This window comes from Solanum lycopersicum, chromosome 9, assembly GCF_036512215.1.
Source record: "Solanum lycopersicum chromosome 9, SLM_r2.1".
NCBI lineage: Eukaryota > Viridiplantae > Streptophyta > Magnoliopsida > Solanales > Solanaceae > Solanum > Solanum lycopersicum.
Window position 1 is genome coordinate 65,583,039 of NC_090808.1, and position 13,269 is coordinate 65,596,307.

Below are 13,269 nucleotides of genomic sequence, written 5' to 3' on the forward strand. Positions count from 1 at the left end.
AGAAATTGTAGACAATTAAATACATAGTTTATTTCTATTTTTTATTTTGTGTTATTCACATCAATTTGAATCAATCATGTTTGAATTCGATTCAATTTTATTCACTCTTAAATAAATGTTAATATAATTGAAATGAAATGTTTTTGAAAAGATTGAAGTTATTTTTATTATACGAATATATACAAATTGAAGTCCGATATATTATGATTATCAATTTTATTGTATTATAATCGATAAATTTATTGAAACTGAATTTAAATATATCGTATTAATTATTTTGATAATAAAGGCAATTATCGACTCGGGAATGAACGAAGTCGCTTCACTTCAAAGTAGAGGTTTGTGGATATATATATTTTCAAATATCAAAATTATACACCAACTTAAATTTTTTAATACTATACCATGTCCATCTCTAAGTAAATAATCACAGTTCCCTTTTTAGTGTAAACAGTCGTATTTTAAATAATTTTAGGTCCTCCCTATATTTTCTTCTTTATCTCTTTCATCTCGGAGCTACTAAAAAATTGACTATTGAAAGTGATTTTAATTTTTTAGGATAATGAAATTATTTAAATATCAGTATTTCTCTCAAAAATAATTTTTTTTATTTAAACTCATTTTCTCATTGGTATATCATGTGATTAAAGCTCGTTTTTAAAAATTATAAACCTATTGAATTCATATTCATCAAAATTCAAATACATTTAACAAAATTCATATCTTTCACCTAAAAATGATACGTTAAAAAGACTCAAAGATGTAATAAAATGGATAAAAAGGGTATCTCGACATTCACATCAAGGTAATCTAATCTGTCTGCTACTTGATTAGCTTCTCTAAAAGCATTGTTGAATGTGGATTGAGCAAATCTTTGATCATCCTTACTTCATTAAGCATCCTCCATGGAGTTCAATTATTCCATTTGATACAATCAACTAACATTTTGGAGGACACTCTCAGTAATCAATCTTGTATGTCCTCTTTTTGTGCTTCATGTGTATCCATAAAGAAGAGCAACAGCTTCTGCCCAGTTGTTTGATACATTTAAGGTCAACATCAAACTGAACAAATTCACCAATGAATCACCTCACTTTGCCTCTTTAAAACATTGGTGTGGAACACATATGAGTAATAATAATATATGTTCGTTTTACAAGTATTTCTTTTCTTGAAAGAGGTTTTCAGGCTAACGTTGGTGTTTCCAGGATTCAAGGTTCAGTTTAGTAATGCTAATCTAACCTTCTATCTCTTCGTGCAGGACTACGAACCATCTCTCCGTAGCTACATTATATTCATAGCCGCAAAACTTGGTCAGCTTGAAGAACCATCTAACAAACAATGATCCCAGATTAACTTCAAGTTGTTTTCTAGCATTTTAAATGCCAGATTTTCGTCCATTGTTTGCTTCTGCATTTTTGGCAAGAGAATGAAAATCAAATCAATTGTTTCAGCAATGGCGCGGAAATTCACAAAGTAAAACAGAAAGGGTTATCAGTTCAACAATGATTTAGCACTGCAGTGTTTTGAATGTATTTCTGTGGCACATGCAAGTTGATGTACCATTCAGGCATTCGCTAAAATGCTATTATTTATTTGTACTTATAGAACACTATGATATAATTCATAATGCAGTCTACAAAATGCATTTTTCATCAGAACAGTTACGAAGCTTGAAGTTCCAACTTCAAATAAAAACTAAATGGCTCAACCCAACGGAAGGTGATAGAACTTCTATAACTTAATGTTGAATCTTATCATTTGTTAATTCTATATTCATCTTCAAACAAAACTGACTAGTCTCAAGATCTATTAAAGGCAGTATTGATATAAATACATCACGGAGCACATCAAAAAAAATATTTGGATAGAATGAGTCTGCACCAAGGGATTTGAGAGAGTAAATCAAGAAAGGATGAACATACCTAAAAACTGCATCAGTATAAAATGAACGGTCGTAATATTTGGAAAAGAATGAGTCTGCACCAAGGGATTTATCTTGCGAAATGAAGCATATGCTGCAGGGAAAGAACCCTGGGCATTGCAACTGAGATCACAAGCCTACAAAACTAATGAGAAAATAGACTTTAACACTTGAAAAACATAATTCATCAGTTTAGGAGTCTGTGTCCTCTACCTTGAAGACTGGTATAGATTCTAGAAGTGTTTCCTTACTCTCCAAAACCTGCAAGGCTGCAATTTGTAAAAAGAAAAATCATCAGCAGTCAAAAATATCAAGAAAAATCCGAGCTTCAGACAAGGGGGAGTGAAAAGACAACTATGGCATTGCAAGAATCACAAGCCTAAGAATTTGCTAACCTTTCTCTGACATGGTTAAAAGAAACTGCTGATATGCATAAAACAAGGCATTTAATGCCAGAGTCATTTACCTCAACCGTGGCAGAAAAAACAGAATGTTTGATCAAACTGGCACATATTCTGCATGAGCGATGACAAATACTTTGCAACAGGAAACATGAGCAAAGTTCTTGTGGGAACAGTCAAAGGACTGGACATAGTCTCGCCTTTCTTTACTACAAAAGAAGTCCTTCACAAAGTTCTTCTTCGGAAGACGAATCCTCTGTAGTCAAATGACCAGTGTCTTTCATTAACCTATTCAGTCCTCCCAGTAGACAGTAAATTTCATTTGTTTGGCCACTGGAGGTATCTGAAACCAAAAAGGGGGAAAAGCCAGAACCAGTATCAACCCAAGCACATCCTGGAGACTTTCTTACACCAAAATCTCGCATGACGGTCCTCACTTTTGCCAGTTTGTTCCAACGCCCAGCATCTGCATACATATTAGCAATCAACACATAGTATCCAGGCTTATCAGGCCTCAGCTCCAGCAGTTTCTCGGCTGCCCACTCTCCTATCTCAGTATTCCTATGAATCCTACATGCTCCAAGGAGAGTTGCCCACATTTCAGGTGTCGGCTCAAAAGGCATCTTTATAATGATTTCCTTTGCTTTTTTAAGTAGACCAGCCCTACCAAAGAGGTCAACCATGCAAGAGAAGTGTTGCAAATGAGGATTTATACCATAAGTACTTTGCATCTGTTCAAATAGTTTCTGGCCCTGCATCACAAGGCCTGAATGACTACAGGCTGACAAAGCAGCAACCATGGTCACATGGTCTGGTTTTATGTGGAGCCTTATCATTTCATTAAATAGTTCAATTGCTTCTCTTCCTTCACCTTGAATACCATATCCTGCTATCAGCGAAGTGTAGGTAACTGCATCTTTCTTGCTCATCAAATTAAATAATTTTCTGGCTGCTAATACCTTTCCAGATCTTGCATACATATCCACAAGAGAATTCCACAAGAGCAAATATTCCTCAAACCCTTCACGTCTTGTAAGATAGCAGTGAAATTCTTTACCATGTTGTAAATTTGCCACCCTAGCACACAGGGGAAGAATGCCTGCTATAGTGATATAATTCGGCTCAACACCAGAAAGCAGCATTTCTCGGAAAAGAAAGGAAGTTTCCTCAGACCTGTCCCAATGTGCAAAGCCAGATATGATTGTATTCCAAGTAATTACAGTCTTAGAGTCAACAAACTGAAACAAAAGATGTGCCTGCTTGAGTGCCTTGCATCTGGCATACATATTGATTAAAGCATTTCTTACATTATCAAAATCATCAAGGTGACTTCGGATCACTAAGCCATGAATCTGTTTTCCAATTTCTAACAAACCAGTGTGGGAACATGCACCCAAGCCAATAAGTGTTGCCACAGTTTCTAGCTGAATTCCACAAGTTCTCATTTGAGATAACAATTTAAGAGCCCCAACAAAGTTACCTGTCTTCAAGCAACCTCCAGCTATGGTGTTCCAAGTAATAATATCGAATTCAGCATCAGTAGCCCTCATTCTATCAAAAATCTCAAAAGCTTTACTCCACCTACCTTTGGAAGCATAACCAGAGATCATCGAATTCCAAGAAACTGCATCCTTAACTGGCATCCTTTCAAATATATCATGTGCAACATCCACTTCCCCACACTTTGCATACATAGAAACTAAAGCATTCTGGACAAACAAGTTATGCTCTAGTAAACTAGCATCTATAGAGTTGTGAATATCACGGCCAAAAGCAAGATTTAGTTGTTCACCACAGGCCTTAAGAACAGACGGATAAGTGAAATCATCAGGTCTTATACCTCTATTCACCATCTGCCTATAGGCAGAGAATGCCTCCTCATTTTGCCGCTTTTTAACATAAGAAGAAATAAGGAGATTCCAAGGAAGCGGGTGCAAGATATTTGAAGTTTCAGCAATTACATGAGCATCATCAACTAAACCAGAGGTCGTATAAAAGGTGATTATCCTCGGCACCAAATTCCAACTATGTGCAATGCCCAAATTAATAATGCATGCATGAATTTGTTTCCCTTCAGAGAGTGACTTGCTATTAGTACAACATAATAAAAGAGATGATAATGACTGTATAACAAGATCACAAGGGGTTTGAGAAGAGACATGAGTCCGTATTAGAGAAAAGGTTCTAAAGGCTTTGCATATGTGGCCTTGGCCTGCAAAGTCCTTCAAGGTTGTCAGTAAGCAATCCACCATTGATTCATTACTTCCTTTACAAGGCCCTGAAATACATTCATGTGAGCTACACAGCAAGGTTTGGCCACAGTTTTTTCGGGTGTTTGATTCTCTTACACTTGTCCACTTTTTAGGTATGAACTTCTGAATTTGGGAAAGAAGAAGGTTACTGCGTTGCACACTAAAGCTAGAGGGCATAAACTATAATGAGTAAGAACAAGATTGTGGCACATTTGCAATACCAACAACAGTCTGTAACAGCTTAAAAAGATTGATATTTAGCCAATCTACCCCTGCAAAAAGAATTATAATGTGTAAGACACACAATAACGGCAAAAAATCCATAAAACTCTACTCATTTGATTAAAAATAAGATGCAACCAAAAAGGAAAATAATTATTAAGCTCTCTAACACAACCTGAAAACCATACTGTCCTAATTTTTTATGATTCTTGTATGTTGAAACATTTTAAAATACTATGTAATATCATTATGTTGCTATACAAGATTTCTGATTATTGAACTATTAAAGTTTTAAACTTTTTCAAAAAATCTTAGCGACAGTTTGTTGGCTACCTGAACTTTCAACTTACGGTTTCAATTCCCCACCTACCCCCAAATTTTCCTAAAAAGTTTTGAACTTTGATGGAACTATATGTTAGTTCAGAAGAAGGGGTAATAATTCTAAGCATAAATGAGTAGACTTAGGGAGGAAACTTATATAAAAGTTCTCTTTGGAATTTACTCAAACACCTTGTGTGCTAGCTAAAGTAAGAATTTTTTTTCCCTTTGTTTAGATAAATCTATATTCTTAAAAATAAAATAACATACCCAACGAAATGAAATTGATTCCGAAAAAGGTAAGATGTATATAAATCTTTATCGAAAAATTGAAATGTAAACCATATAATTAGACAAAGGGAGTAAATACACACAGCATGTCATGTGTTTTAAAATTAGATGCAATTTTAATTTATTTCTATTTTTTTAATAGTTTAAAATCTCTTTATTATTATAATTATAATAATCTAGTAGCAATACCTGAAAAAAGCTTTTGATTGTTACACACTTGAAGATATTCCTAATATGGCATAAAGCTTTTGATTGTTACACACTTGAAGATATTCCTAATATGGCATTAGAATAAAGCAATTTAGAGTAGAAATTGAGATTTGATACATTGATGAGACTATCCCTTTCAATTCACTAATGACATAGATAAGAGAGTCATTAACTAACAAGTTATTTCAAGACTAATTATCTCAAAATTAGTTATCTCACTCATAATATGGAATATCATAACACTGCAATCTCGTGATATATATATAACTAAACATGACATGAACTAATCCTAAAATTAATTATTTCTTGTCCCTTATATCAAATGAGCCCTGAAAAATATAAAGGAGTTTCTATTAACTATGGTTTTACATCAAGGATCATCTATTTGTTTCCATCCCTTCGAATTGAACTTTCATTCATTTTTTAATTCTAACAATTTAAATTACATTTAATCATCAAGAGATCCTTCGTATCATGAGTCGTAACTCTTGAATTCATAATGCAAATTCAAGAAAAGGTTAAGAATCGAGTTTGAGAGAGTTTTTTGAGTTGTTTTGAAAAGTCTTTTACAAATTTCTAAAACTTATTTTAAGATTTGAGTAATTGAGTATGAGGATGAAGAGAGTTGAGTTTCATTTTCAAAATAAATATATGGGAACTAAGTATTTCAAAAAGTAATTTTTTTGCATTTAAAATTAGAAAAAACATCGATTTCCAAATGAATTCATGAGGAGTTTTGTAGATAGATAGTAGTGTTTTGAGGAGTCTTTTCCACTTATTTGTTAAACGTTTTAAAGACTTGAGTTGTCTATTTCTGGCTAGTTGAATATTCTTATATATTCTTGAGTTAAAAGATCTTTTGCAATTGTTCATATATTGTAAGTCTTCCCCTGAGTATTGAGCCATGTCAAGAATTCGCTTGGGGCTAACAAGGATTCTCGAGTGCTGGCTACGTCCAGGATGTAGGCTCGAGACGTTATAGAAAACATGTGAACTCATCCATCTTCCTACTTGTGAGGATTCCCAACAAATCAGATCGATAATACAAGTCGTGATTGTTGTAGATGTCATCAACTTTCTCAAGTGCTTCTTTTTCAGATTTATTTTTTTAAAACGATCAAATTCATATTATCTGGTTGAATATTTCATATTGTAATATATAGTTAAAATTTTATTTATATATATATATATATATATATATATATATATATTATGTAGAATATTAAGAAGAGACAGTTGGAGAGGAACTAACACAACATAAGAAAGTTGTACTACAAGCAAGTTAAATTGTACTACATTATTGTACTTAGAGCTGTCAATATGGGTAGTCCACCCCATCCGGGCTAACCGATACAGACTTTGACATTTTCCAGGTCAGGTCGGGCTAGCCATTTTTAATGTGGGCCAGAAAATGATCGGCTCAATCCACGAGTACGTGGGCTACGGGCTTGTCGGACCAGACAGTTTTTAAAAAAAAGTATATATTTTTATAATTATTAAACTAAATTATAAGTTATAATTTAAAAATATTATCATAAATTTCGACAAAACAATATTACATCATGTTAATGTTACTACTTGTTAATTAAATCCACAAATAATATTATCTTTATAATATTTATTAAGTTTTTTTTCAAGTAAAAGAATAAAATGTAAATAAAAATAGGACAACTTTCACATATAACAAACACAAAATTCATATTTTTATGTTATAGCAAAATTTGCATAATTGCGCTCCATAGCAAACATATATATATATATAATTTATTATACATATAAAATTGAAGAAAATTGTATAAAACGAATTGTATAAAATGAGAAAGAGAGAAATTATATACAATTTGAATTTATATAAAATGAGAAAGAGAGAAAGGCAAAAGAGACTTGGGCGGGAAAATATTTATATTGTATAATTATAAGTGTATAAGATGAAAATATATATATTTGCATGTGTATATAAATTTTCTCTCGCTTTATACAAACAGAAACACAATTTATATATTTCCTTTCTATTTGTACAAGCGTGAGAGGAGACGGTGGTGAGCAAGATTAGGGAGAGTGGCGGACGAGATATAGGAGAGGGGAACAAAAATATATGTATTTATACAATTTTCTCCTGCTTTATACAAACACAAAAACATTTTATACATTTGTGTTTGTATAAAAAGCGAGAGAGGCGAGAGAGTCAGTCACCAAACAGAGTGACGAGCGAGATTCCACCAAGGAGAGTGGCTTAAATAGCTATAGTTTGCTATTTAGGGTACAATCGTATATTTATAGCATTTAATTTGAATTAATAGGTTGCTATTATATACAATTTTGACATAGAAATATTAACCTGATTATTTTGAGTTTAGACTCTCTTTAATTTTAAATTTTAATATTATATTATATTTTTATTAATTTTTATTGACCCACGGGTTGACCTATTGATATTTTTCAAGCCCCTCAAATCAACATGCTTAGCTAGGCCGAGATAAAAAGTCATTTTCTTAAATGGGCTTCAAAAATCTTAATACATCCCTACTAAATTTCGGGTTAGATCAGGCCAGCTTAGAGTCTGTTTGGCTCAGCTTAAAAGCTGGCCAAACTAACTTAAAAGCTGGTTTTTGACTTATTTAACTGTTAAGCAATATTCAAAATAGCTTATTTTAAGTTAAAAAAACTTATTTTAAGCCAAAAGTTAAAAGCTAGGGTAGGAGTGCTTTTTTTTTTAAGCTTATAAGCTGTTTTAAGTTGATCATATTTTTATGTTATTTCCCTTAATATTTTTATACAATCTCCAAATTACCCATATAACCCTACTTAATATTTTTATACAATCTCCAAATTACCCATATAACCCTAACATCTCTTTCTTCTATTTTTCCCTTTTCACGTTTGGCATAACAATTTCAGCACTTTTATCCAAACGCATAACTGCTTATTTTAAAAATAAGTTTCAGCACTTTCAAAAGTACTTTTTTAAAGCTGCTTTTATTAAGCCTATCCAAACGGACCCTTATGGGCCTAGCACGTATTGACAGCTCTAATTGTACTACTTTATTTTGTAATGAATAAATATGAAACATACTATATATGAGCTTGTAACACCTTTTTTTTTCCTCTGTGATATATCCTTCTTCCTTCCCATTGGTAAATTTAAGAACAAATACTCTTGCAAAATGGAAGGCTTCATTTGAAATTTCCAGTGAAACTTGAGTCATCTTAGGTATGCATTGCCTCTTACCTGTTTTTTTTTCTTCTTCTTCTCTTTTTTAGTCTTTGATTGATCACTTTTTGTCAATTTTTTCATCTGATGAGGGTTTCAAAATTTTTTAAAGTTGTGGTAGGAACTTGATTCGATGTTGTTGTTGCTGCCGTTTTCTCCTTCACTTCTCCGTCATCCCCTATTTACGACTTTGTATTTCAATTTTTTTTTTGTAATTTTTGTTATTGTTTCTTCTGTTTTGTTTTGGATGTGGGTGTTCTTTCAATCTGTTAATTTTTCATGTAGCCCTTTGTATGTACTTGGAGAAGAAAGGAAATGAGAGAAATTGAACAGATGAGAGGCTGGGAACATCAAGCTCTCTCTCTACTCTCTTTCTCAATTTCATATATATAACTTTCCTTTGTTTTGGATAAATTGAGCAGCAATACCTGAAATTGAATTTTCGATTTGGATAATGGGTGGATTTGATGATCTCCACAACCAACTATACAAGAATATTGGAAACAAATGGAAATGGGTATTCCAAAACAGGGAAAGTTATATTAATTGCTTCGAAAAATTCATTGATTTTGCTTTTTTGATTATTTGTTTCTGCAGTGAAGGCTGAAAACTTTATCTAAACTATCGTGTGTGTGAGTTTCTTACCTGCAATATCAATCATCGATTCACATAGGAGAAGTGAACTTTTGATGGCTGATGGGTGTTTTGATAAATAGTTGGCAGTGTCGTTCAATGATGAAACTAAAATATAAGGATACTTTAGGAGTTCTGTTGCAGAATGAGTTTTGTTATTCCCTATTAATGAAATAGATAGTGTCCATGAACCCGTAGGAATTTTCGAAATATAGTCTTCCAAACTACTTATTTTTGCTCCTCCAGGAGTTAATTGATAGATGTGAAAACGAAAATTAGTGTATCACTCATGTTGGATGGCATTATTAATGTTACAAATGATTGAAAAACACTTCTCATGTTATGTATTTATATTTATTTTTCAATCAAGTAAAATTGATCTTTTTCTATGTTCTTTTTGTTGTTTCTGGCAGACTGCATGAAAATGTGCCTTCGATTTGGATTGTGTCAGGAATGATATGATTCCCTCTACTTACGGTAAGATGCAAATTATGTTTCTCCATTTGTATGAGTAAATTCTATCATTTCTTTGAGATATAAAATTATAAACTATGTATCAATATTATTTTGGACATTTCATATTTATAGGAAATGCAATGATGGCAGTATGTGGTGCTATAAATTTCATATTTTAACTCTTAATTGTTTTGTGTACTGAATTTCATATTCAGATTCAAGTGATGATTCAATATGATGACACTGTTGTTAAAACGAAATTTATCTTTTTTTGGCCAAGTAGACTGGGTATTGACATTTAAATTATGTTGCCTAATCCTATATTAACTTAGGCGAGAAATAATAGTTTTAAACTATGGAAAGAAATGTAATGCTAATTAATAATAGTATTTATTTGATGTCTTCCTTCCCCCGATGCTATAAATATGACATAGAAATTTTATGAAAGAGACATAATGAGAAGGAGAAAAATGACAAAGAAACGGAGAGAATAAGGCGATACATCTAATTAAGTGGGACAATGTCACATTGAACAAGAAATTAGCAGCCTTAGAAATAACTAGATGAAGGAAAAAAATAATTTTCTCATGAAGTGGTTATGAAAATATAATGTGGAAGTAAAGGTAATTTTAAAAAGGGTGATTACAAAAGTGTGGGTTCAAAAAGGTGAATGGTACATGTACAACTTTACAAGGCCATATGAAAATGAAATTTCGAAAACATATAAGAGGGATGTGGATTCTAAGGAAGAAAAATAGCATTGGGGCATGACACGACAACTGAAGAAGTCACATACTTTTGCTTTGTAGCAGACCGGTATTTAATGGGTATTGTATAAAATTACTTCATATCAAACAAAGAAATCTTCTTTTAATACATTGTTTTATACGTTTCTTATCGCGTTTCAGTTGGTTCTCTCTATTCGATCATAGGTCCAATTTAACGGTTTCTTCAAGCTTTGCTTAATTTATTTTGTAAGTTGAAATATCTTACTTTCAACTATCTAATACTAATTGATGTTATGATTTTATCTGCGAATAAATTTTTGGAGTCCATTTATATATAATTTAGCAACAAATGATGCTTCATTTTGATAATTGTGTCGATCATATCCCCCAGATCCACAAAAGACATTATGACCAACAAACGGATTGTCCGATTAATATGAAAATAATATATTTTTAGGATGTTAATGAAATGCTTTTAACTTCCTTGCTAACTAATTATGAAAGATAGAGACAAGATATTAAGAATGTATACAGTGCTACTTCAATCAAGTAAGTTTTACTTTTTGGTGATTATCTTTATTTTATATGTAAAATGTGGGTATGGATGGAAAGATTTTATATATGTTGATATCTTTTTATTTGTAGATATACTTATATGTCCAACAATTTCTTTAGGAATTTACTCTTATTGTTCCCATGACATGGAAGATGAAGAGTTACCAAATCCTTGGTAATTTGCCTTTACTTTGTATTAATATATACTATGTGTACTATTTGACTCCTTTGTGATTCAAAAACATTTGATATACTTGCCAATTAGAATTTTTGGATCCTTACTCGCTTTAACAACTGTGTTGCTGAGTAATCGAGAAAAACAATTAAGTTCTAGAACCAGAACGACAAGCTGGTCAAACCATGGAAATTGATTGATTTCAGATTCTCTAATTTTTTCAAGCCTTCAGGTACAATTTTACACCCTTTTCAAACTTTTAAGAATTGTAGGGAACCATAGTGTTCTATTTTGGATGATGTTGTATTAGTATTTAGTAGTTATTCTTAAGTTATACTTTTACTATGATCTGAATTTCTTCTGTTATTCTTGTATTGTTTGAATTGCAACTTCTGATACCAAAACACTATAGTATATCATATTCATAAGAACAATGTTGGGATCGAGAGGATGATCATACGGTAGGAGACTAATGATGTTTGGAAATGATTTAGGTAATATTCATTTCCTTAATGAGGTATTTATCTGTGTTATCTACCTTTCACATTTTATGTGATTATGCATGTAGGATAGGTTTTGCTTTAAAAAATTGTTGTTCAACTTTTCCTTTATTGAATTGGAAATCTTAAGTTACAAGTAGTAAACTGAAATAAAAGGATAAAAACATAGTTATAATATGTTTTTATCCAAGTTAGACACTCAAATTATTAATGCTAGAGGTAAGACTAATGTCAAAGCAAGTTTATATCATTCCTTTGTATCATTATCTTTAATTTGCTTGAACTTATAAGGTTCTTATCGTTTTGTTAAATATAGAAGCTACAATGTCTAAGTGAGATAATTTAAATAGCATCTTTATTGAGCTTTCTAAAAGAAAGATGGCTTTTTGGTAGCCAAAATAAATCTATCAATAAATCACCTTCTTATGAATTCATCTTTCATAGAGATTGTGGCTCACTTTTATCCCAATTTTGCCAAGAGAGGGCTTGAGAAAATATGTACTCTAAAAGGTGTTTGTAGTTTACATAAAAACATGACTTGTTCAAGCAGATAAAATGAAATTGACTCTTAAAAGGATTACTTATTTTTTCCTGTCTAAATCTTCTTTTTGGGCAAATATTGAAATTGATAGACTTTTAAAGAAACTTGTGTTGACTATTTCTGTTGTATTCACTTTTCAATAATTTTCAGAAACAACATATAGTGAGTTAATGTTCTCCATGGTACACTGAATTATTCAGAAGTTGTGACACCAAAAGAATATGAATGATAAACTGTAGATGCAGAATGTTCCTAACAACTTTGAGCATTCTGCCTTTTTTTCTTACTTTTTGATTATTTTGTTTGGGTACAATTTGTTCTGAGTTGTGCCAACATTTTATTAGTCCTACTATGTGATTATTTGGTGAGGTTGTGTATAGTTTGCATGTCAAACATCACATAATTTGAATAATATTGCTCCCTTGCAATTTGTGGGTTCTATATCTGAATAATTTTCAGCATACTTTATTATTTACGGAGAACAAATCTACTAATATGTTGGGCCCGTGCTCAGCACAGGCCATGCCTCTCTAGTATATATATATACATATATATATATATATTATGGAGTAAAATATTTAATTAAATAAGTCTTAGATGAAAACTAAAACTAAAAAATTAAAATAATATAACTTAATTTTGGGAAAATTGCATCAATATAAACATGATACATAGGATCAGCATGCCCCAGAGCCTAGCATTGAAAAAAAGGAGATGTAGTATAAATATGCATTTCTTCTATAAGCCAAATGCTTGCTTCGGCTTTGGCTGGATCGATGAGTGTATCCAATGGAACGTCTTCATCGCTAGCTCCAATCCTCAAACTATCCCACTTCTTTATGGAGAGATTGG

The 13,269-nt window shown here is 31.9% G+C and overlaps 1 protein-coding gene and 2 long non-coding RNA genes across 4 annotated transcripts; 2 read left to right on the forward strand and 1 right to left on the reverse strand.

Annotated features, from left to right (window-relative positions):
- Positions 1-654: 654 nt before the first annotated feature.
- Positions 655-5,898, reverse strand: LOC101252526 (pentatricopeptide repeat-containing protein At1g71490). 2 transcript variants are annotated; one of them, XM_010328376.3, is made up of 5 exons: positions 5,598-5,898; positions 2,391-4,849; positions 2,138-2,193; positions 1,926-2,069; positions 655-1,410 (listed from the first exon to the last, which is right to left on the reverse strand). In XM_010328376.3, exon 2 carries the CDS (start codon positions 4,752-4,754, stop codon positions 2,535-2,537), a length of 2,220 nt encoding a protein of 739 aa, XP_010326678.1. In that variant the 5' UTR covers positions 4,755-4,849; positions 5,598-5,898; the 3' UTR covers positions 655-1,410; positions 1,926-2,069; positions 2,138-2,193; positions 2,391-2,534. The 2 variants fall into 2 exon arrangements, with proteins under 2 accessions (XP_010326678.1, XP_004247672.1); XM_004247624.5 differs by lacking the exon at positions 5,598-5,898 and adding an exon at positions 5,388-5,537.
- A 2,801-nt stretch (positions 5,899-8,699) lies between these two features.
- On the forward strand, positions 8,700-10,104 carry LOC101251326 (uncharacterized). Its single transcript, XR_183137.5, has 2 exons — positions 8,700-8,829; positions 9,876-10,104. It is a non-coding gene; the product is annotated as an uncharacterized lncRNA (long non-coding RNA).
- Positions 10,105-11,752: 1,648 nt separating this feature from the next.
- LOC138338119 (uncharacterized) lies at positions 11,753-12,845 on the forward strand. The gene is made up of 2 exons (XR_011211458.1): positions 11,753-11,870; positions 12,568-12,845. It is a non-coding gene; the product is annotated as an uncharacterized lncRNA (long non-coding RNA).
- Positions 12,846-13,269: the final 424 nt, after the last annotated feature.

Excerpts from the sequence above, each read along its gene's own strand:
- LOC101252526 (XM_010328376.3), bottom strand. The coding sequence starts at position 4,754 with ATGCCCTCTAGCTTTAGTGTGCAACGCAGTAACCTTCTTCTTTCCCAA.